The following is a 22848-nucleotide window of genomic DNA, read 5'->3' on the forward strand; positions in this document are numbered from 1 at the left end:
ATAATAATAATAATAATAATACATTTCATTTATAAGTGCATTTCAAAACTCTCATGGACACTTTACAGTCACAGGATATATTTTTTCTGCGGGTGAGCAGTGGCAGCAACACGTGCCAGCTTCACTCAACCCGGAAGTAACAAAGTAAAAAAAAAAAAACAGAACGGGGAAGTATAAAACATAGACGCTTTATCTTAGCATCATTGTGGTAGTTACAGAGCCCTTAAGGGTACATAGAAGAAACATTTTTTTATTTTTAAATTGCATTCCCTTGCATAGTTTTGCATTCATATGCGAGGGAACGCAAACGTTTGCGACGAACGCATTTTTTTCAAGCCAATTTTTGTATTTCAAGCCAATTTCAAAGTAAAATTCAATTAAATTCACCAACTGGTGAAAACGCTTTATGTATGTTGTTTTCGCTTACCTGCAGATGACCAGGAAGTACATCAATGTGGAACTTACGGTACGGCTTTGTAAAGGTTTGCTAAGAAACACAGTTTTTATGTATTTCATGTCCCTTTTGATGCTCCGTAGACTTTCTGCCAATTCCTCGCTGCCCCTTTAAGGTTTTTATGTTCAATCCCACAATGCACCGCGGTGATTGCCACCACGTCACAGGTGACAGCCAGCCGGCCCCATAATGGCCGCTAGAGCCGAGTTGGCACTCTAATGAAGCGAATGAGTGACAGCTGTTTTTTTATGAGTTAGGGAGACTATTCGGTGGCTAATTCCCTCCGTATTTTTATGTATCGACACTTTAGCTTCATGCCGTCGGTCGTTGTCTCACCGAAGTTAGGCTAGGCTAGCCCGAACCACCCAGGTCGCCCTTTCCGTTCTTCTGTTTTGGTTCCGCCGCGTTGTTATTGTTGTTGAGCCACCCTAAAAAATGTCATCGTGGCTCGGCGGCATCGGCTCCGGCCTCGGACAGTCGCTTGGTCAGGTCGGCGGTAGCCTGTCGTCCTTCACCGGGCAGATCTCCAACTTTACCAAAGATATGTTGCTGGAGGGAGTGGAAGAAGTCGGAGGTAAGTCGCCACATCATCACCATTTGGTGGCCACTTTACTCTCTCCATCTAATTATGATTTATTATTTCAGCAATGAGTGATGTGGAGGATGAAATCACATGTCTATGCAACGAGTTTGTCAATAAACAATCGTTGTTTCTCTAACCAATGTCACCACAAGCCTACCGAATAAATTGCTCACATAATTGTTTCCCAAAACATAACTTACTATTTAAATGCAATCTTGTGACAATCACTTATTTTTTAAAAGCAATATAGAGGATAGAATCACATGGCACTTAAAGGGCAACCGACGCCTCTGGGCAAGTTGTGTCCATAATTTGTAAAATCACTTGAAATTACTTCTACTGAGTGTATTTTACAAAGATCCCACCGCATATAGCTATATTTTACGTTTTAAGACTCGCGCTGAATATTCAGGAACTCTTGTTTTCGAGTTGACGACGATCCCCACGTGACGTAACTGAAGGAACGCCCCTGACCGAGAAAGCGACACACAATGCATTTTGGGTACTTTGTTTGGTCTAAAAACATCGTGTTGATCCGTGTTGATGGCGAAATTAGAAGGAAAACACATAAATAATGCGATGGTGAATCGTTGTGTGTTACACCAAGACTACTATTTGATACTAGTTGACACAAATTCCCAGCATACAAACAGCCCATTTCCAACGGAGCTTGGGCGCCATCTTGTGCATTTTCTGGGACGTGAATGTATTTATTTCTGAGTGGGAGGGAGACAAAATAAGTAACTTTTTTTTTTTTTGTTCCCATGTGTCATTGCAGATGCCGCGACAGAGCTTCAGCTATCCAATTCCAAGCTGGCGGATGTCGAGGCTGCTTTTTCCTCCCAGAAATTTGAGGTTGGCTTATTTTATTTGAAAAATCACATTCACATTCAAATCATACATTTTTTTTTCCAACAAAAAAAGTTTTTTAAACAAGTTATGAACCAAGCTAAAGTGCTTAAAATCGCTACTATTCAGCTTCATTGACGTTTTTTTTTTTGCTAATGAGAATATGCAATTTTTAATTTCGTTAAATGTTCCAAAAAAGTAACAATGCTTTCTTTTTGCTCATAAAATTATGATTTTTTAAATTCTGTTAAATGTTAAAAAAAATGCATCATAAATGTTTTTTTTGTGCTCATGAAAAAATGCAATTTTTAATTTCGTTAATTGTTTCCACAAAAATGCTGGATCAGATTATTATTATTATTATTATTATTATTATCTAGCTGGCTAGCTGTTGGCTATCTGGCTGTCTATTAGCTATTTATTAGCTATCCATTAGCTAGCTTTCTATCTATGTTGTTTATTGTTGATTATTATTTTTGATTATTATTGATGATGATTATTATTATTATTGTTATTAGCTATCTATCATCTAGGTTTCTATCGATTTGAGTTACTTCCGGGTTGAGTGATCGCTGGCACGTGTGGCTGCTGCTGCTCACCCACATAATAATAATAATGATATAATAATAATACATTTCATTGATAAGTGCCTTTCAAAACTCTCAGGGACACTTATTTTTTCTGCGGGTGAGCTGCGGCAGCCACACGCGCCAGCATTCACTCAACCTGGAAGCAACATAAATACGAATAAAACCCAAGTAAATAAACTGATGGAGAAATAATTAAATAATTAGCAAATGCATAAATAAATACATTTAAAAAAAATATGAAAATAAAATAATAAATATAAATAAAAACAAATGAATAAATGGATGCATTAAAGGAAAATTAAATGAAAATAACTAAATAAATGCATGGAGAAATAAATAAATACAAATAATAACCTAATGGATAAATAAATAAATAAATAAATAAATAAATAAATAATACATAAATAAACAATAAATAAACAAATATATAAACAAATATATAAACAAATACTAACAGAAAAACCTATCCTGTAACTGTAAAGTGACCTTGAGAGTTTTAAAAGGAGCTTATAAATGAAATGTATTATTATTATTATAATTATTATAGATATAACGGCATTTATTAAAACCTTGCTGTCTATTTTTATTGATTTCAAAATTAGTGTCACAATGCCACTCAAAGTGTTTTGTGATGAGATTAGCATTCATGCTATTGACATGGGAGGAATGTTTACCATCTTGTTTGCTTGCTCACTTGCCGATTGACTAACAGCCCGGGGGGACATCTGACAAACCCTTTTTTTCACCTCTGTGTGAAATAATTTGCATCTTTTTTTTGCAGTGTCAAAGGTTGAAAAAGCTCCATGCCGAGCTGGAAGAAAAGCTGGAAGCCTCAGAGCTCCAAAACAAGCAGCAATCGGCCGAGTACAGGAAGCTTCTGCAGCAGAAAGACGTACGAGTATCAGCCATTGTTTGCATTGGGATAATATTTAGTTTCTCAGAGGGCTGGAAATTATAATATACAGTGATACCTTGGCTTACGAACTTAATTGGTTCCCAGACAGCGTGTAAGGCAAAAAGTGTGTATCCCAAAAATTCATTTCCCGTAGGAAACCATTAAAATGAGAATAATCCGTTCCCAGGTCCCCATAAAACATAATTTTCTACTTTGTAATTTTCTAAGCCTTAAAACTACACACAATATACCTTATTTTATGTATAATAAATGTGCTATGGTATTATAATTAAAGAAATAAACTGTACTTTATAATAAAGTCATTTTATTTACCTTTGTGATGGTCGTTGATGGCTTGATGGAATGGAGTGGCCGGTTTCATCAGCATTAAACACTTGATGAGGAACGTAACCTTCTTCTTTCACCATCTTGAGGGATGATCCCTTGCAGGTGCTTTCTCTGCGATAATTGTACCTAGTTCCTCATCAATTGTGTTCCGTTTAGCTGGGTTGATAGATTTTTGCATCAAGTGTACAGATGGCTTGTGCGGGTTATTTGTGATTGATGGGATATTTTAACCTTGCAGTCTACACTCTGCCTTTAAACTATAAAAGTTGAAACAAGTCCAAATTTCACTGTTTTCTATCCATTTACTCACTGTCTCTCTGTCGTCTGTCTGTCGCTTTAACCGAAGACTGGGGGCGGGGAATAGAGGATAAAAACAAGTCACCTGCCACTTTCTTGTTCGGAGAACGGGCTCGTTCGCAAACGAACGACACATCACTCATTGTGGCGCTCCGTGTGTATCCCGAAAAATAGTTCCTATGCCAAGGTAAAATATTCATGAATTGAACGTTCGTAAACCGAAAAGTTCGTAAGCTAAGGGGTTCGTAAACCGAGGTATCACTGTATATGAAAAAAAATCCCGTTTCTGATAGTTCCTTTTAGTTTATGACACAAGTAAATGACAGTAACATTCTAATTTTAACATTATGATTATGATACTCCTTTATTTTAGTATTTATATAAGACGCTCTATTAGATTATTGTACAACACAGACAAAAGTGAGCATGATTCCAAACACTCCACATATGTCATCCAGGTAGAAATCAGTCACCTGAAGGCTCGACAAAGCGTCCTCCAGGAGGACGTCCAAGGACTTCAGCGCTCGGTCCAGTCCGCCTCTGCCGCCGCCGTGCTCCCCGTCACCACGGCCTCTTCCGGCATCGCCACGTCGGCATCCTCTTATCTATCTCATGCGTCTGCGTCCCACCACCATCACCATCACGGCTTTCACGGCGATGACATGGACCTCAGCGAAGTCATCTCGTCTCAGCAGGAGATCAACCGTCTGGCAAATGAAGTTCTCCGACTTGAGGCGGAGGTGGCGCAATGGAGGCGCATGTCGCAGGTCATGATGATGATGATGATCACTATGATGATGAAGGTGTTCGGTTTAATCCCGCGATCCTTAAGAGGACAAAGCAGTTCAGAAAATGAATGGAGGGGTGAATTTTATATAACATGGGATTGGATTGGATTAGCCTTTATTTGTCTTTCAGTGGAGAAATTTACATTTCACAGCAGTAAAGTGAGGAAAGGAAAGAAAGAAGTAGAAAAACAAAATACAGGAGCTGCTGTGAAGGCAGCCACTCTCGCAGTGCCATCTAGAAGTCAAAATAATAAATAATGTGACAGCACAAAAGACAGTCATTCAATTTTAAGCACTTTCTGGACCATCTTTGTTGTATGAAGCAGTTTGAGAGAGAAAGCGTCCTTTTCACCAGTGGATAAGGGAATATAGAATAGTAGATAGTGGAATATGCACGTCTGCTACAAGCTAAATGTTGAACAGAAACACCAAGCTGTAACATCCATTGACGAAAAGACACTGTCTCACATTTCCTGTCTTGTGTAAATCCGCTTCAATTCCAAGCCGCGACAGGGAAAAGTTCTTGTCCTCCCTTCAACCTACCTTAAAATTAGTGTTGAAAGCAAACACCAAGCTGTAACATCCATTGACGAAAAGAGATTGTCTCACATCTCCTGTCTCATGTAAATCCGCTTCAATTCCAAGCCGCGACAGGGAAAAGTTCTTGTCCTCCCTTCAACCTACCTTAAAATTAGTGTTGAAAGCAAACACCAAGCTGTAACATCCATTGACGAAAAGAGATTGTCTCACATCTCCTGTCTCATGTAAATCCACTTCAATTCCAAGCCGCGACAGGGAAAAGCTCTTGTCCTCCCTTCAACCTACCTTAAAATGAGTGTTGAAAGCAAACACCAAGCTGTAACATCCATTGACGAAAAGAGATTGTCTCACATCTCCTGTCTCGTGTAAATCCACTTCAATTCCAAGCTGCAGCAGTTCTGCATCGGCCCTTTAAAATTGAATTAAAGCCACATTTCGATCTGAAATGAATTTCAGAGAAAAAAAATTCAACCATTGATGAACTGAGTTTTTTTTTTTTTTTAATTTCTCCTTTAGGCATCAACAGCAGCCGGGGCGGGTAACTCCGACCAGGGTGAGATTCTCAAACTTCAAAGAACAGTTGAGGTAAGTTCCCAATTTAAGTAAGTAAATAAATAAATATATAAATTAAAAATTAACAACAATTAACAAGTAAAAAGTAAAAATTTAAAAGTTAAAATAAATTTAAAATTTAAAATTTAAAATTTACAATTTAAAATTTAAAATTTAAAATTTAAAATTTAAAATAAAATTTAAAATTTAAAATTTAAAATTTAAAATTTAAAATTTAAAATTTAAAATTTAAAATTTAAAATTTAAAATTTAAAATAAGAATTAAGAATTATACATTATACATTTTACATTATAAATTACGAATAAATAAATAAAACGGATGCCAGTAAACTGCAAAGCTGATCCTTTTGTTTTGTGTTCTTGTAAAATGTTAAACTTTACATTTTACATTGTAAATTAATTTTAATTTTTAAAATTTAAAATTTAAAATTTAAAATTTCAATTTTAAAATAAGAATTAAGAATTATATATTATACATTATAAATTACGAATAAATAAATAATAAATAAATAAAACGGATGCCAGTAAACTGCAAAGCTGATCCTTTTGTTTTGTGTTCTTGTAAAATGTTAAATTTTACATTTTACATTGTAAATTAATTTTAATTTTAATTTTTAAAATTTAAAATTTAAAATTTCAATTTTAAAATAAGAATTAAGAATTATATATTATACATTATAAATTACGAATAAATAAATAAATAATAAATAAATAAAACGGATGCCAGTAAACTGCAAAGCTGATCCTTTTGTTTTGTGTTCTTGTAAAATGTTAAATTTTACATTTTACATTGTAAATTAATTTTAATTTTAATTTTTAAAATTTAAAATTTAAAATTTCAATTTTAAAATAAGAATTAAGAATTATATATTATACATTATAAATTACGAATAAATAAATAATAAATAAATAAAACGGATGCCAGTAAACTGCAAAGCTGATCCTTTTGTTTTGTGTTCTTGTAAAATGTTAAATTTTACATTTTAAATTAATTTTAATTTTTAAAATTTAAAATTTAAAATTTCAATTTTAAAATAAGAATTAAGAATTATACATTATACATTATACATTATAAATTACAAATAAATAAATAAATGATAAATAAATAAATAAAACGGATGCCAGTAAACTGCAAAGCTGATCCTTTTGTTTTGTGTTCTTGTAAAATGTTAAATGTTAAATTTTATATTTTAAATGAATTTAAAATTTAAAATTTCAATTTTAAAATAAGAATTAAGAATTATACATTATACATTATAAATTACGAATAAATAAATAAATAAAAAATAAATAAATAAATAAAACGGATGCCAGTAAACTGCAAAGCTGATCCTTTTTTTTTTTTTTGTTTTCTTCCAGGAACTACGAGATAAACTGAGCTGCGAGGTTGATGAGCATCAACACGAGCTCGCCGCCCTGCAGGATGCCCAGCGTCAAAAAATATCCGAACTCAGCCGGCGCCACCGGGAGGATCTGGCCGAATATGAGGAGAGGATCGAAGAGCTGGAGGAGCAGCTACAAAATGGTTTGCAGAGGTTTCCACTGGTACTACAGTAAAGTCTCGTTATATCGATATTCAAGGGAGTCCGAAAAAATATCGATATAACCGGGACTATCGATATATCCGACCCTGTTTGCATGTAATTTTCTCCGTGCGTGCATAGAAATAGTATCGATATAACCGGGACTATCGATATATCCGATATCGATATAACGAGACTTTACTGTATATGGTCTTGAATTGGATTGGATTTACCTTTATTAGTCTCACAGTGGAGAAATTTACATTTCACAGCAGCAAAGTGAGGAAAGGAAAGAAAGAAGTAGAAAACTAGATTCTTCATGGTAGATTGGGATCAATATTATTATTCCATTTGAGCTCATATAAATTGCTCGATTTTTATCTAACATAAACTGACATGACGACATGCGGATATTTGCACGACAGTTGTATAGAAATTAGTTCCACAGGGCTCAATTGTGGGGCCTCTGCTTTGTTTGTACAAAATACAATACAATACAATACATACATATTGATTTCTGTTGCGCTTCAACAACACCTGAAGCTGTAACAAAGCGCTAACATGGACAAAAGGCAAATTCTGCTGCCTTGTAGAGGGGAAAAATTTTAACAGAGGTCTGAACAGTGGTTTATCGGCACCCCGCAAACAAACAAAAAAAAAATCCAGAAAAAAATTCTGGAATGCAAGCGAATGAGTTAATATATTTTGGTAAAAGTATTAATATCGTCATTTTTGCAAATTTACTAAAACATACTTTTGGTTTCACTTTGCACTGTGCATGATTTAAAAAAAAAAAAAGAAAAATAAATCAAGACCTTTTGAAATGTGAAGGAAAAAACGGGCACCAATATTATACAAAGGAGCATAGCCCCCCCCTCATTTTACCCCCGAAAAAAATGGAATTGTGTGTATGCGGGTATTCACCAAATAAACATGTCCACTAATCTGCCCTCGTCTAGGCGCCTCTCCCACGAACTCCCTATCCAACCCCTCCAAAAACCTGGAACTTCAGACCACCATCGCTACCCTCCGCCAGACCGTCGAGGAACGGGAGCTGTGCCTTTCCGAGCTTTCAGCCAACCTAGATGAGGCGCAGAATCTCCGGACCACATTGCAGTCCGAGAGGGACGTCGCCCAAGAAGAGAACGCGGCACTGCTCCAGAACTACGCTCGGCTGCAGGCCTCCGTGGACGAACTTCAGACGCGGGTGCGCGAGCGGGAGGGCAAAGCCATGCAGGAAGCCCAGTTGGAACATGAGATCCAAGTGCTGAGGGACAACCTCGTCGCTGCCGAAAAGGAAACGGAGAGATTGAAAAGTTTGCTTGAGGTAAAGCAGACCCCAACCACGATTATCTTGCTACGTTTTATGTCATTGTTCTCCCAAAATAGGCGGAGCCAAAGGAGGAGGTGGAGCATGCCGATATCTTGGAACTGAACACCGTCATTGGCACACTAAGAGAAGAGAAGAAAGTCTTGGAGCAAGAAAAGGTGTGATCCTGTTATTTAGATTCGTCTTTCTAACCATACAGTGAGAAGAATGGAATGACAATTAAGTATCTATGGTCATGTCACATGATTAACTCATTCACTGCCATTTATGATTTTATTCGGGTACTGAAAATATGACTTGGAGCGCCATTCCAAAATTTGTTCCGGTTTTGTTTTTTTCATGTTTGGGTGCCGATAAAGCGCTGGCCATGGCCTGGTAATTTTTTTCACTTCCACAAGGGGCAGCATTTCCCCTTTTTCCAGGTCCGTGCTTTATTCCAGCTTCAATTGTAATTAAAGCGCTATAGAAATTAATATATAAATATTGTATTGTATTCTGTACATCCACCCCCATTATTATTATTATTATTAGTAGTAGTAGTAGTAGTAGTATTATAATTAGTATTAGTGGTGGTAGTAGTAGTAGTATTTGAATTATTAGTATTAGTATCCATATTATTATTATTATTATTATTATTACTATTGTTACTATTATTATTGTTAATATTATTATTATTGTTATTAATTCTTTTTAGACTACTAGAAATAATCTCTGAAAAGGCAATAACACAAAATATACAGTGCCCCCTTTTTATTTGTGTCTCAGCTTTATTTTTTTAGTGTTTAAATTATGATTTTATTATTTATTTATTTATTTTATCACCCAAATTGCATTTATTCGCTCAAAATCGCATCCATCAATTGTGTTTCTATTCACGCAAGACAACTGCCCTGCCGACATTTTGTGGCAGACATTCGGATGTTGTACGAATGCTGTATATATTCCCGATTCCAATTTATCAATAAATGACAACTAATCCACGGTTCTGGCGGCCCTTTGTCATAACTTCAATATTTGTTTGTTTCCCTCTGAAAGCTCGCTCTGGAGCAAAGACTGAGCGGTGCCGAAAAGAATTTGGATAGTGTGGTTCAACCAGCTGAAACTGACTCGATGGAAGACCTGAAGGAGGCACTTGGAATTCAGGAGAGGACCCTGAAGGCCACGCAGGAGGAACGTGACAACCTCTTGACTGAGTTAGAGGAGCTAGACCGGCAAAACCAGGAAGCGACACAGGTCCGACCAAACTTGGCTAACATACAAAAATGTCAATAATTATTTAAATGCTGCATTAGGTTACAAATGTTTTTGTTTTAATTCCTCTCACTTTTCTCTGCTTCTAAAAAGTTGCAATTTCTCTCCGTAAACCATTCCAACATCATTTTGGTTCAGAAGTAGCGCTAATTTGCCATTTTCACTTGCCTTCCCAGCATCTGATCTCGGTGAAAGAGCAACTAAAGAAGGCAGAGATGGAGCACAGCGTCACCAAAGACCACAATCGATCGCTCGAGGAGGAACTGGAGGTCCAGAAAGAGAAAATCAGCCATAGCGCATTCACGCTCAACGACCTGCACATGAGCAAACAGCAGCTGGAGGTCAACATCCAGGATCTGAAGGAGAAACTAAAACAAGCTCAGAAGCAGAGCAAAGAAGCCCATGAGGAAGCGTCAGAGTTGAAGAAGAGCTTGAACGAAAAAGAGGAGCACCTAGTGGTCACAAAAGAAGACTGTGACCTGCAACATAAACTGGAGAAGGTGACGTTGGAGGCCTTTGAGCAAAAGATGGAGAACAGTAAGTTGAAAGAGGCCATGAGGAAAGCGGAGGACTTGTTGAAGGAGAACCAGACGGCGGCTAGTAGAACGTTGCGTGAGAAGGACACGCGTATTGAAGCCCTCAAACTGGAGAAAGAACAACTGGAGCATGAGCTGCAGAGGTCTGAGCGCTCGCTTGCGGAAGGGACCAAGCAGTACCAGCGCACCGTTGACGAGTTAAGCCGTGCGCACTCCATGGACGCCTCGGCTCTCCAGAAGGAACACGAACGCGCCGTCAAGCTCAACCAGGAGAAGGAACTGGAGATCGCTCAGCTTCGCCTGGACGCCGAGCAGCTAGCAGCCGACCACCGGGACACCAACGAGATGCTGGCCATCACCGTCGCCGGGCAGAAGCAGTTGACCGACTTGCTCCAGGAGAAGGACGACTTCGCCGAGACCCTCAAGAGGAACGCGGCGGGCGCGGAGGCGCAGCTGGAGGCGAAGGTCGCGGCAGCCAAGAAGGAGATGGACGCGCTCAGGCAAGCGCTGGAGGAGAAGGACAGACAACTGGCGGGGATGAAGGAGGACAACAGTCACTTGAAAGAGGAGATGGACCGCGTGCGGGATCAGCACAGTAGACCTCCACGTACCTTGGAGATCATCACCGAGCTGGAGGCCGAGATCACCCAGCTTAAATCGTCCAGGGGCGGTCTGGAGGAGGAGGTGCGTGATCTTCGGAGAACCCTGGAGGAGCGGGAGGAATCGCTCCTCGGGTCCCGGAGTGAGCTGGAACAGGCCACGCTCAACTTTGATAAGCTCCTTCAGGCCAGGGATCAGGAGCTGGCTGGTCTCCGGCGGACCCTGGAGAACCAAAGTCCCGCTGAGACCACAATGGACCAGGGCAACGTCATCTTGCAGGAAGACAAGACGGCGTCCCTCAACCAGGAGAACGGCAACGAGAAGCACGATCTCTCCAAAGTGGACCTGGAACGGCTGGTCAAGGGAATGAAGGAGAAGGAGACGGAAATCAACCAGCTGAATGAGAAGAACATGTCTCTGACAAAGCAGCTGGACCAGATGGCTCAGTCTCGTGATGAAGTGGGTAAGCTCTCCCAGGTGATCCTGCAAAAGGATCTAGAGATCCAGGCCCTTCACGCCCGAGTCACGATGGGGTCCAGCAGTCAGGACGTCCTCTTTCTTCAGCAGCAGCTGCAGGCCTACGGCGTGGAGAGGGAGCAGGTCCTCGCCGTGCTCAACGACAAGACCAGGGAGAACAGCCAGCTTCGCTCCGACTACCACCGCCTGATGGACATCATGGCCAGCAAGGAGGCGGCGTTAATGAAGCTCCAGCAGGAGAACCAACGGCTCTCCAGCTCGGGCGATCCAACGGGGAGCCAGGAGATGTTTAAGGAAACCATCCAGAATCTCTCACGCATCATCCGGGAGAAGGACATTGAGATTGACGCACTGACGCAAAAGTGCCAGACGTTAGTGACGGTGCTTCAGTCATCGAGCGGAGACACCAGCCACGCCGGCGGGGTCAGCAGCAACCAGTTCGAGGAGCTCCTCAAGGAACGCGATAACCTCAAGCAGCAAGTGAAGAAGATGGAGGAGTGGAAGCAGCAGGTCATCACCACCGAAAAGAACATGCAGCACGAGTCGGCGCAGCTTCAGGAGGAGCTGGTCAAGCTCCAGGCGCAGGTCTCGGCCGACGGAGATGCCGGTTCCAAACTCTCGTTCGACTACGACAGGCTCGTCCAGAACTACGAGCACAAGGAACAGCGGCTGGGAAGTTTGAGTGTGGAGCTCGCCCAGGTCCAACAGAGCCTCAGCCAGCTCAGTACCACTAAAGATCTCCTGCTGGGCCGTCTGGACCAATCGGCTCCCGACAGCAAAGCCCGGTTGAGTCCAGTCGACACTTCATCGCAAGATCTGACATACCTCCAAACCCGTTTAGCTGAGCGGGAAAACCTGATCCGAACCCTCCAGGAGAACAACCATCGTCTCTCTTGCTCGGCCTCCTCCTCCGAGAGCGAGCAGAGGAACCACGCCGCCGAACTCCAGCAGGTCCGAGCCAGCCTGGAGGCTCTTCAGCGATCCGTCCGTGACAAGGACCTGCTCATCAAAACCAAAGGGGACCATCTGGCCCGGGTGGGCGAGACGCTGCGCAACCGCGAGAGTGACAACGAGGTGCTGAAACAGGCCGTCACCAACCTGAAGGAACGCGCCCTCATCCTGGAGATGGACGCCAAGACCCTCAAGGAGGAGAACGAGCGGGTGGCCTCCCGTTCGCGGGAAAAGGAGTCGGAATTCCGCGCGCTACAGGAGACCAACATGCAGGTGTCCATGTTACTCCGCGAACGCGAGTTTGAGCTCAGTGCCATGAGGGACAAGGCGACCACCGTGGAGAAGATGCTCAAGGACAAAGATCAGGTTAGTCCACCGCAGATGTGAAGATCTTTTCCACGGTTTTAATACTTTTACTGGTTTATGGACATTTTGTGGCGCAGGGTAAATCGAGTGAGCTCAACCAACTCCTGAACGAAGTCAAGTCCATGCAGGACAAAGCGTTGGCCTTCCAGCACGAACGGGACCAGGTGGTGATGGCGCTCAAGCAGAAGCAAATGGAGACCACGGCATTACAGACCGAGGTGGGAATGTCACTGGATTCTTCTTCTCTTCCCGTCCAAAAGTCCAAGTCTAGAAATTATTATTTTTTATTGCAAATGGTCTTCGGGTCCACACAGCTCCAACATGTGCGTGACAAAGATCAACGTCTCAACCTGGAACTGGAGAGGCTACGTAACCACCTGCTGGAGATCGAGGACTCGTATACGCGCGAAGCCCTCACCGCCGAAGACCGAGAGACTGAGTTACGGCGCCGCATCGCCTTGCTGGAGGAACGGCTGGCCTCGTCCTCCAGCGCCGTGGAGAACGCCAGGTGGGAAATAATATCCTGTGACTGTAAAGTGACCTTGAGAGTTTTGAAAGGCACTTATGAATGAAATGTATTATTATTAAATACCTGAGACGCTCTTCTTTAATCAGAAAAAAAGAGTTAATTCCTAAGTTAGATTGGTCTGGAGTTATCTGACCTTGAAATGAGGGCGACTCTACAAAATAGATTTCTATAGCGCTTTAACAACAGCTGAAACTGTACCAAAGCGCTAACATGGACAAAAGGCAAATGCTGCCCCCTCGTGGAAGGGAAAAACATTGCCAGAGGTCTGACCAGCACTTTATCTGTGTTTGTAGCCAGCAGGCCAGCTTGCAGGTGGAGTCGCTACAGGAACAGCTGAGCGGCTTGGTTAAGCAACGGGATGATGCTCTCCTCCAGCTCGGGACCTCCCAGGAGCAGGTCAAGCAGTATGCCATTTCCCTCACCAACCTGCAGATGGTGCTAGAGCAGTTCCAACAAGGTAAGAAGCATTTTCACTCTGGCTCACTGATCACAATTCTCTGAACACGTCTTCAATGCAAAAGGATAGAATGACTCGTCTTACCATTTTTAGTTTTAAACATTTTTTCAGATGTCAAATATGAGATGAGATCACCTTTATTTGTCTCACATTGGAGAAATTCCTATTTCACGGTCGCAAAGTGACAAAAGGAAGAGAAAAGGAAAAAGAATAAGTGGAAAAACAAAGTCTGGGAGCTGCTGTAAAGGCAGCCACTCACGCTGCGCCATTTTGAAGTCAAACCAACAACAACAAAAAAAAACTATTGATCAACTTTTATCATATTTATTGTGTAGCCATATTAAAAAATGTCAGGAACAGCGAAACTTTATCAGCAATAGCACTTAAAATAGTGCAGCTATTTATTTTTTGAATTTATAATAATAAATAATAATACATTTAAATAATAATACATTTAGTTTCGCTGTTCCTGACATTTTTTAATATAGCAATTAATATTTTAATAAATAATAATACATTTATTTATTATTATAAATTCCAAAAATAAATAGCTGCACTATTTTAAGTGCTATTGCTGATAAAGTTTCGCTGTTCCTGACATTTTTTAATATAGAATTTATGTATTTATCAGTTTATTCATTTAATGTATTCGTTTTTGTATTTAATGTATTCATTTTGGATTGGATTTGCCTTTACTAGTCTCCCAGTGGAGACATTTACATTTTGTGTCTATTTATGTATTTCTCCTTTCATTTATATACAGAATGTATATTTATTTATTTTCAAATGTGTTTTTATTTATCTTTTCATGTATTTATCCGTTCATGTATTTATCTTTTTTAAATGTATGTACTTATTTATCAGTTTATTTATTTAATGTATTCGTTTTTGTGTTTGTTTATTTATTCATATTTTTAATTGATTCATTTTTGTGTTGATTATTTATGTATTTATCCTTTCATTTATATACAGTATTTATGCAATTATTTATTCATTACATGTTTTTATTTCTTAATTTATTTATCCATTAATTTATTTATCTATTTTTTTAATTTATGTATTTATTTAGCTGTTTATTTGTTTTTTTTTTTTATTCGTAGTTGTGTTTGTGTTTTTGTATGTATTTATTTAATTTATTCATTTTTGTGTGTGTGTATGTATCTATTTATTTATTTGTTTGTTTATTTATCTTTTCATTTATCTACAGTATGTATTATTTATTTATTTATGTATTTATCTATTTGTATATGTATTCATTTTTGTGTTTATTTATTTAATGTATTCATATTTGTGTTTATGTATGTATTGATTTAATGTATTTATATTCAGTATGTATTTATGTATTTATTTATTTATTTGTATATGTATTCATTTGTGTTTATTTATTTGTGTATTTGCTATTGGATTTTTTTTTCTCAAAGGACAGATTCTAATTTTGCTAATGTATTTTTAACATGTCCTATTTGATGTCCTCATCATACGGAATTACACAATCGTGTAAAATCCAAAAGCTAAGCGGAACTGCAATTTTGTTGCCTTGCACATATTAGTGTGAGCAAGCATAGCCACCTTAACCAGGAAATAGTAAAAGAAATAAATATGTCAAAGTATCGTAATCTCTCCGTTGTTGTCGTTCAGAGGAGAAAGCCATGTACTCGGCTGAGCTGGACAAACTTAGGAAGGAGAAAGACGAATGGCGGCGGAAGGCTGAGCAGCTGCTAGATCAAGCGTCCGCCCTTCAGGTGATCGAATGGCTTTTTGCTTTCGTTGCACTTCCCAAAACGCCAAGTGTGAGTAAACGTTGGAAAAATGACATTGTGTTGTTTTTTTTTTTGCAGATGAACCTGGACGAGGCCAACGCCGCTCTGGAATCAGCCTCTCGGCTCACTGACCAGTTGGATTTTAAAGAGGAGCAGATTGAGGAGCTCAAGCAGCAAGGTGAGCTCACATTCAAGCTTTTTTAAAAAAAAAAAATATTATTTTATTATTATTCAATGTCGTTTGACCACAGAGAAGAACTTCAATCGGACCTCTTAGGGAGAAATTCCATTTTACACACCTTGGCAACTAATTGACATCATTTTGGGTTTGGTCCACTTTCAGATTGTCACCTCTTACCCCCCCACCCCCTTTTGCCATTTCCTTCCAACAAAAATAAAGTTATTTTCTTTTGGTGTGGAATAAAACAAATGACCCAATGCCTTTTACAACATCGCTTATGAAAGCCATCTTTGTGTCCGGTCCAAGGCTTTTTCTCTCTCTTCCTTACTCCCTCTCTCTCTCTCTCTCTGTCACTCTCACTTGCTTTCACTCACTCACTCACTCACTCACTCACTCACTCACTCACTCACTCACTCACTCACTCACTCACTCACTCACTCACTCACTCACTCACTCACTCACTCACTCTCAATCTCTCACTGTATCTCTTGCTCTTTCACTGCCACTCTTCCACTCACTCTTTCACTCACTCACTCTCACTGTATCTCTCGCTCTTTCTCTGCCACTCTTTCACTCACTCTTTCACTCACTCTTTCACTCACTCACTCACTCACTCTCTCACTATCTCTCGCTGTATCTCTCACTCACTCTCTGCCACTCTTTCACTCACTCACTCACTCACTCTCTCACTATCTCTCGCTGTATCTCTCACTCACTCTCTGCCACTCTTTCACTCACTCACTCACTCACTCACTCACTCACTCACTCACTCACTCACTCACTCTCTGTCACTCTTTCACTCACTCACTCACTCTCCGTCACTCTTTCACTCACTCACTCACTCTCTGCCACTCTATCACTCACTCACTCACTCACTCACTCACTCACTCACTCACTCACTCACTCACTCACTCACTCACTCACTCTCTGCCACTCTTTCACTCACTCACTCACTCACTCACTCACTCACTCTCTGTCACTCTTTCACTCACTCACTCACTCTCCGTCACTCTTTCACTCACTCACTCTCTCTGTCACTCTCTGTCACTCTTTCACTCACTCACTCACTCACTCACTCACTCACTCACTCACTCACTCACTCACTCTCTGCCACTCTTTCACTCACTCACTCACTCTCTGTCACTCTTTCACTCACTCACTCTCCGTCACTCTTTCACTCACTCACTCACTCACTCACTCTCCGTCACTCTTTCACTCACTCACTCACTCTCCGTCACTCTTTCACTCACTCACTCACTCACTCACTCACTCACTCACTCACTCACTCACTCACTCACTCACTCACTCTCTGTCACTCTTTTGACTCACTCACTCACTGTCAATGCAACATATACTGTAAATTATTTACATTGACCAGAACAACATATTAGTTGCAAATCTTCTACACCCTCCCCCACTATGAAGTCCTCCTCGTGCCCGAGGTGAAACTTTCTCCCACGCTTTATCTCAGACTTGAAGGCGACATCCCACAAGACTCCAATCTTGGCGGCTGCTGTTATTCTACACCCCGGCTTGATTAGCTCCTTTTGTTTGCAATTCTTATCTGACCGCCACTGATGGAACGCTGCGTCGTAATGCGTCGTGGCCGCACGTGGCTGCCTTTCTGCGAACGTGATTACGTGTGTGTGTTTGTAGTGGACGTGCGACAGGAGATGCTGGAGGAGGCCCAGAAAAAATTGATGAACCTGCTGAACAGCACCGAGGGCAAGATTGACAAGTAGGTGACACAATTGACGCTCAATTTTCCAATGAAATGACTCAGTATTTATTAATCATTCCAATCCTGTTTCAATTTTCTCTCCGTAGGGTCCTAATGCGTAACCTTCTTCAGGGTTACTTCCACACCCCCAGAAACAAACGCATGGATGTTGTAAAGCTGATGGGAAGCGTGCTGGGTTTGAGCCGAGAGGACGTGGAAAAGGTCAGGCGTTAATTCAAGCCATTTTTTTCCTTCCCTCTCTTCAAATGAATGACATCATTATGGTGCCTTTTGCAAGCCGGAATAACGGCGCTCCTGTGGCCACACGTCTCGTCGGCGAACAGTATGGCGTGTGTGGGTTCAAACGGCCCTTTCATCCATGTTCCGTAAATTCGCGCAATTAGAACTTGGTCAAAAGTAACACTTTTTTTTTTTTGGAGGGTGGGGTTCATGTGCTTAACTCATTCACTGCCAGACAATGTGCAAAAATGTCTCCACTCCACTGCCAGGGTTTTTGTCATTTTCATTCCCCAGAATATTGAGTTTTAGGACGACATCAACGTTCAATTCAGCATAAGAAACCTGTAGACTGTCTTTTTTCATCTGAAAAAAAGAGTTAATTCCTAAGTTATGTGGGTCTGGAGTTATCTGACCTTGAAATGGGGGCAGCTGTACAAAATCCGACGCAATACATACATATTGATTTATATAGCGCTTTAACAACAGATGAAGCTGTTACTGATTATTTGTATGTTATTAACTCATTCACTGCCAAATGTTCAAAAATGTGTCCACTCCAGTGCCAGGGTTTTTGTCATTTTCACTCAAATTCCAGGTACCCACAAAATACTGAGTTTTAGGACTACATAATTCATTCATTACAGCGTTAGAAACCTTAGACTCTCTTCTTTCATCAGAAAAAAAATTGTTAATTCCTAAGTTATATAGGTCTGGAGTTATCTGATCTTGAAATGGGGGCAGGTGTAGTTTGTAATTAATTTTAGAAATATCTAGCTATCAATTAGCTATCTAGCTATCTAGTTAGCTTTCTATGAGCTATATAGCTAGCTATCTAGCTTTCTATTAGCTATCTATAGTAATAATACAGTAAAGTCTCGTTATATCGATAGTACTGCTTATTACGATACTATTTCTATGAACGCAAGGAGAAAATTTACATGCCGCAGGATGGGATATATCGATAGTCCGGTTATATCGATATTTTTTCCGACTCCCGAGAATATCGATATAACGAGACTTTACTGTAATAGATTTAATTTCCAAGCACCTTTCAAAAAAACTTTACAGTCACTGGATTTTTTTTTTGTGCAGGTGAGCAGCGGCAGCCATTCGCGCCAGCGTTCACTAATCTAGCTATCTTGCTAGCTATCTATTAGCTATCTAGCTATCAATTAGCTATCTGGCTCTCTACCTAGCTTTCTATGAGCTGTATAGCTAGCTATCTAGCTTTCTATTAGCTATCTATAATAATAATAATAGATTTAATTTCCAAGCGCCTTTCAAAACTGTCAAGGACACTTTACAGTCACGGGAGTTTTTTTGTGCAGGTGAGCAGCGGCAGCCATTCGCGCCAGCGTTCACTCATCTAGCTATCTTGCTAGATATGTATTCGCTATCTAGCTATCAATTAGCTATCTAGCTAGCTTTCTATTAGCTATCTAGCTATCTTGCTAACTATCTATTAGCTTTCTAGCTAGCTTTCCATCTATTTGAGTTATTCCGATTTGAGTGAACGCTGGTGCGTATTATTATTATGATTCATTACTACAAATTAAAAAAACAGAATGCAAAAATGTAAAAATTGTGGTTATGTGAACATTGCAAAAACTAAGATAAAAATGGAAATTTCTTACGCCATCATTGTAATCCTTCACTCTTTGGAGGTGTGTGGGGGGTTGTTTATTTTTCATTGAGCATGGTGTAACCAAACTGGAATTTCTAATGTGAAGAACCATTCCAACCCTCCTCCAGGGAAACCAAAATATTACATTGGAATACTTTGCCCCAAAGACGATGAAACATTTTATAGCGTCACACTTATGTCATGATAAATCCCTCCTTTTTTTATTTTTTTAAACACCCTCCTTCCTCCTCTCCATGTTCACCAGATGTTGTATTTTATGACCCCAGATGCTGGAGGAGGACACGGTTCGCGGCGTGAGCGGCTGGATGTCGAGCTGGCTTGTCGGCCGAGGCGTGCAGAGTGTCCCCAATACTCCCCAGAGGCCCACTAGTGGAAATCGATTCAACACGGTAGGGGAAATGAATAAACAAACAATGCCAACGCATGCTTACTCGCTACCTAGCTAGCTATCTATTTGCTATCTATTTACTATCTAGCTAGCAAGCTATGCAGCTAGCTAGCTATTTTCTATCGAGCTATCTAGCTAGCTTTCTATTAGCCCGTCTGGCTAAATTCAGACTTGGTCTTGATATCGGCACGATATTGACAGCCGGTATCGGGTCTTACTTCAAGCCAGCTATTTGCTGGCTATTTACTATTTATTAGCTGGCTAGCTAGCTATATAGCTGGCTGGCTAGCTATCTAGTAGTAAGTACCTCAACCCTTCCCCAGTCGCCCCCAAAATTGCATTATAGTATCCTTTTTGGGAAGTTTTTGTTCAATTTAGCATCTTTGTTAGCTGTTAGCTATCAATCTATCTATCTATCTATCTATCTATCTATCTATCTATCTATCTATCTATCTATCTATCTATCTATCTATCTATCTATCTATCTATCTATCTATCTATCTATCTATCTATCTATCTATCTATCTAGCAATCTCGATAGCTATCTTTTAGCTATCTATTAACGATCTATTATATACAGTATATACCTAGCTAGGTATCTCGATAGCTATCTATTAGCTAGCTAGCTTTCTTTCTATTTGCGTTATTACCGGGCTGAAAAACACATTTTGTGACTGTAAAGTGACCTTGATAGATTTGAAAGGTGCTTATAAATGAAATGTATTATTATTATTAGCTATCTAGCTAGCGTTCTATCTATTTGAGTTGCTTCCGGGTTGAGTGAACGCTGGCGCGTGCGGCTGCCGCTACTCACCCACAGAAAAACATATCTTGTGACTGTAAAGTGACCTTGTGAGTTTTGAAAGGTGCTTAGAAATTAAATGTATTACAGTGATACCTTGGCTTATGAACTTTTCGGTTTACGTATGTTAAATTTATGGGATACACACGGAGCTGCCACAATGAGTCATGTGTCGTTTGCGAACGAGCCCATTCTCGTAAAAGAAAATGGCAGCCGGCTCTTGAGACACTTAATGCAAAAAGCTATCATTCCATCAAGCCATCAACGACCATCACAAAGGTAAATAAAATGACTTTATTATACAGTAGAGTTTATTTCTTTAATTATAATACCATAGCACATTTATTATACATTAAATAAGGTATATTTTGTGTAGTTTTAAGGCTTAGAAAAGTAGAAAAATATGTTTTATGGGGACCTGGGAACGGATTATTCTCATTATTATGGTTTCCTATGGGAAATTATTTTTTGTGATACACACTTTTCGCCTTACACACTCTGTCTTGGAACCAATTAAGTTCGTAAGCCAAGGTATCACTGTATTATTATTTATTATTACTGTAGCTTTCAATGTGTAGTTTGAGAAGATTTAAAGTCTGTCAACCACACCCTGTCACAGTCCTTCTCGGAGATGTTTGTCAAGTTCCTGGAAATTGAGTCAACGCCGTCGCGCCCCGCGCCAAAACTTCCCGTCCTGGATATCAAACCTCTGAGCGCCCCGCCCTCCAGGAGAACGCCGGCGAGCAACGCGGCGGCCGGCAAGTCCAACAACCCCTTCTTAGCCCCTCGCTCCGCCGCGGTTCCCCTGCTGGCTACCGGTTCCTCCATCTCGGGCGGCAATGGGGCGCATCTCCTCATGAAGCCCATCTCGGACGCTTTGCCTACCTTCACGCCCGTGCCTGTGTCGGCCGAGGCCAGCGGGGGCGCTGTTCTCAAGGACCTGCTGAAGCAGTGACGTGGAAGAAGACCAAGTTTGTGCTATGCAGATGAATCAAAGAGCTTCCTTATAAAAAAAATCGGAAATGCCCGAGAGCATTTGATGCAATTTAAACCAAAATGGCCATCTTGTTTTTCAGCTTACAGGTCCTCATGGCCGTGTTCGGAATCGTACTCTCGTTCTCTTCTCCCTAATCAGGATATATTGGGGACTTGTGGTAGAGTTAACCCGGCGTACACGTTTTTTTTACAACGCAAGCCGTCATCCCAGATGATTTTGTACCATTTTGCCTTTATATCTGTTAGCTTCATGCTAACACATAATGGGAATAACCATAGAGAAGCTAACAAATAACATCTGACTACTGGATTTATCGCCCTTTAAGAATGAATTTATTTGAGCACAAATGGCAGAAGTGTATTTTGTGCTCACAGGCATTTGATGCGATTCGGAACCCCCCCGACCCCCAAATAGTGGCTTTAAACCCAAATGGCCATCTTGTTTTTCAGATACGGGTCCTCACAGCTGTGTTCGTCATTGTACACGTGTTCTCTTCTCCCTAATCACGATATCGTGGGGCCTTGTGGTACAGGTAACACGTTTTTCACGACGCAAGCAGTCATCCCGGATGATTTTTGTACAACTTTGCCTTTGTATCCGTTAGCTTAATGCTAACTCATAATGGGAATCACCATAGAGGAGCTAACAAATAGCATCTGACTAGACGTTTTATCACCCTTTAAGAATAGATTTATTTGCGCACAAATGGGAGAACTGTATTTTGTGCTCACAGGAAGATATTCTTTATCATCCACGAAGAGCGATTATGATTACTGTGTCTCATTGGGTGGGACCTTACCTCCTTGTATATCCATATCTCATCTCTGTATTGTATTTCCTCTTGGTGGGTGGCATGGGAGCAAAAATATTTGGTTAAAAAATATATATATTTGAAATTTGATGTAATTATTGTTTATATTTATAAAGTACATCATGATACAGTGTTGTTTTTTTCTCATTTAAAAAAAACATTGCACATATTTTTGTTTTATTTTGAAGCTGCAGAGGTTTTCTGCTAATTTTGAAGATTTGTATGTATTTTTTTTTTTTAATCGGGCTATGAGCTTAATCATGATATCGGAAAGTATTTGTCGTTCATTTTAAAAGTACCCTTGGGGAAAAAATGGTTATAATAATCTTTGAAAATAAACTAGCTAGCGGGCGGACATAAGCCATGC

At 40.1% G+C, this 22848-nt stretch overlaps 1 protein-coding gene across 1 annotated transcript; it reads left to right on the forward strand.

Moving 5' to 3' along the window:
* The first annotated feature begins 609 nt into the window (after nucleotides 1-609).
* On the forward strand, nucleotides 610-22609 carry trip11 (thyroid hormone receptor interactor 11). The gene is made up of 19 exons (XM_089004660.1): nucleotides 610-1028; nucleotides 1816-1892; nucleotides 3258-3368; nucleotides 4475-4783; nucleotides 5861-5929; nucleotides 7277-7442; nucleotides 8400-8767; nucleotides 8830-8928; nucleotides 9806-10003; nucleotides 10198-12951; nucleotides 13029-13169; nucleotides 13266-13459; nucleotides 13774-13937; nucleotides 15576-15679; nucleotides 15776-15875; nucleotides 17535-17616; nucleotides 17706-17820; nucleotides 19750-19872; nucleotides 21293-22609. The coding sequence occupies exons 1-19, from the start codon at nucleotides 890-892 to the stop codon at nucleotides 21626-21628; spliced, it is 5649 nt and encodes a 1882-aa protein (XP_088860786.1). The 5' UTR covers nucleotides 610-889; the 3' UTR covers nucleotides 21629-22609.
* Nucleotides 22610-22848: the final 239 nt, after the last annotated feature.

This window comes from Hippocampus bargibanti, linkage group LG09 (genome assembly GCF_051943395.1).
Source record: "Hippocampus bargibanti isolate YZ-2025 linkage group LG09, ASM5194339v1, whole genome shotgun sequence".
Lineage (NCBI taxonomy): Eukaryota > Metazoa > Chordata > Actinopteri > Syngnathiformes > Syngnathidae > Hippocampus > Hippocampus bargibanti.

Coding starts and splice junctions, on each gene's coding strand:
- trip11 (XM_089004660.1), top strand. CDS start 890: ATGTCATCGTGGCTCGGCGGCATCGGCTCCGGCCTCGGACAGTCGCTT. Junction 13,460..13,773: donor AGCGCCGTGGAGAACGCCAG/GTGGGAAATAAT, acceptor CTGTGTTTGTAG/CCAGCAGGCCAGCTTGCAGG. Junction 19,873..21,292: donor GTGGAAATCGATTCAACACG/GTAGGGGAAATG, acceptor ACCCTGTCACAG/TCCTTCTCGGAGATGTTTGT.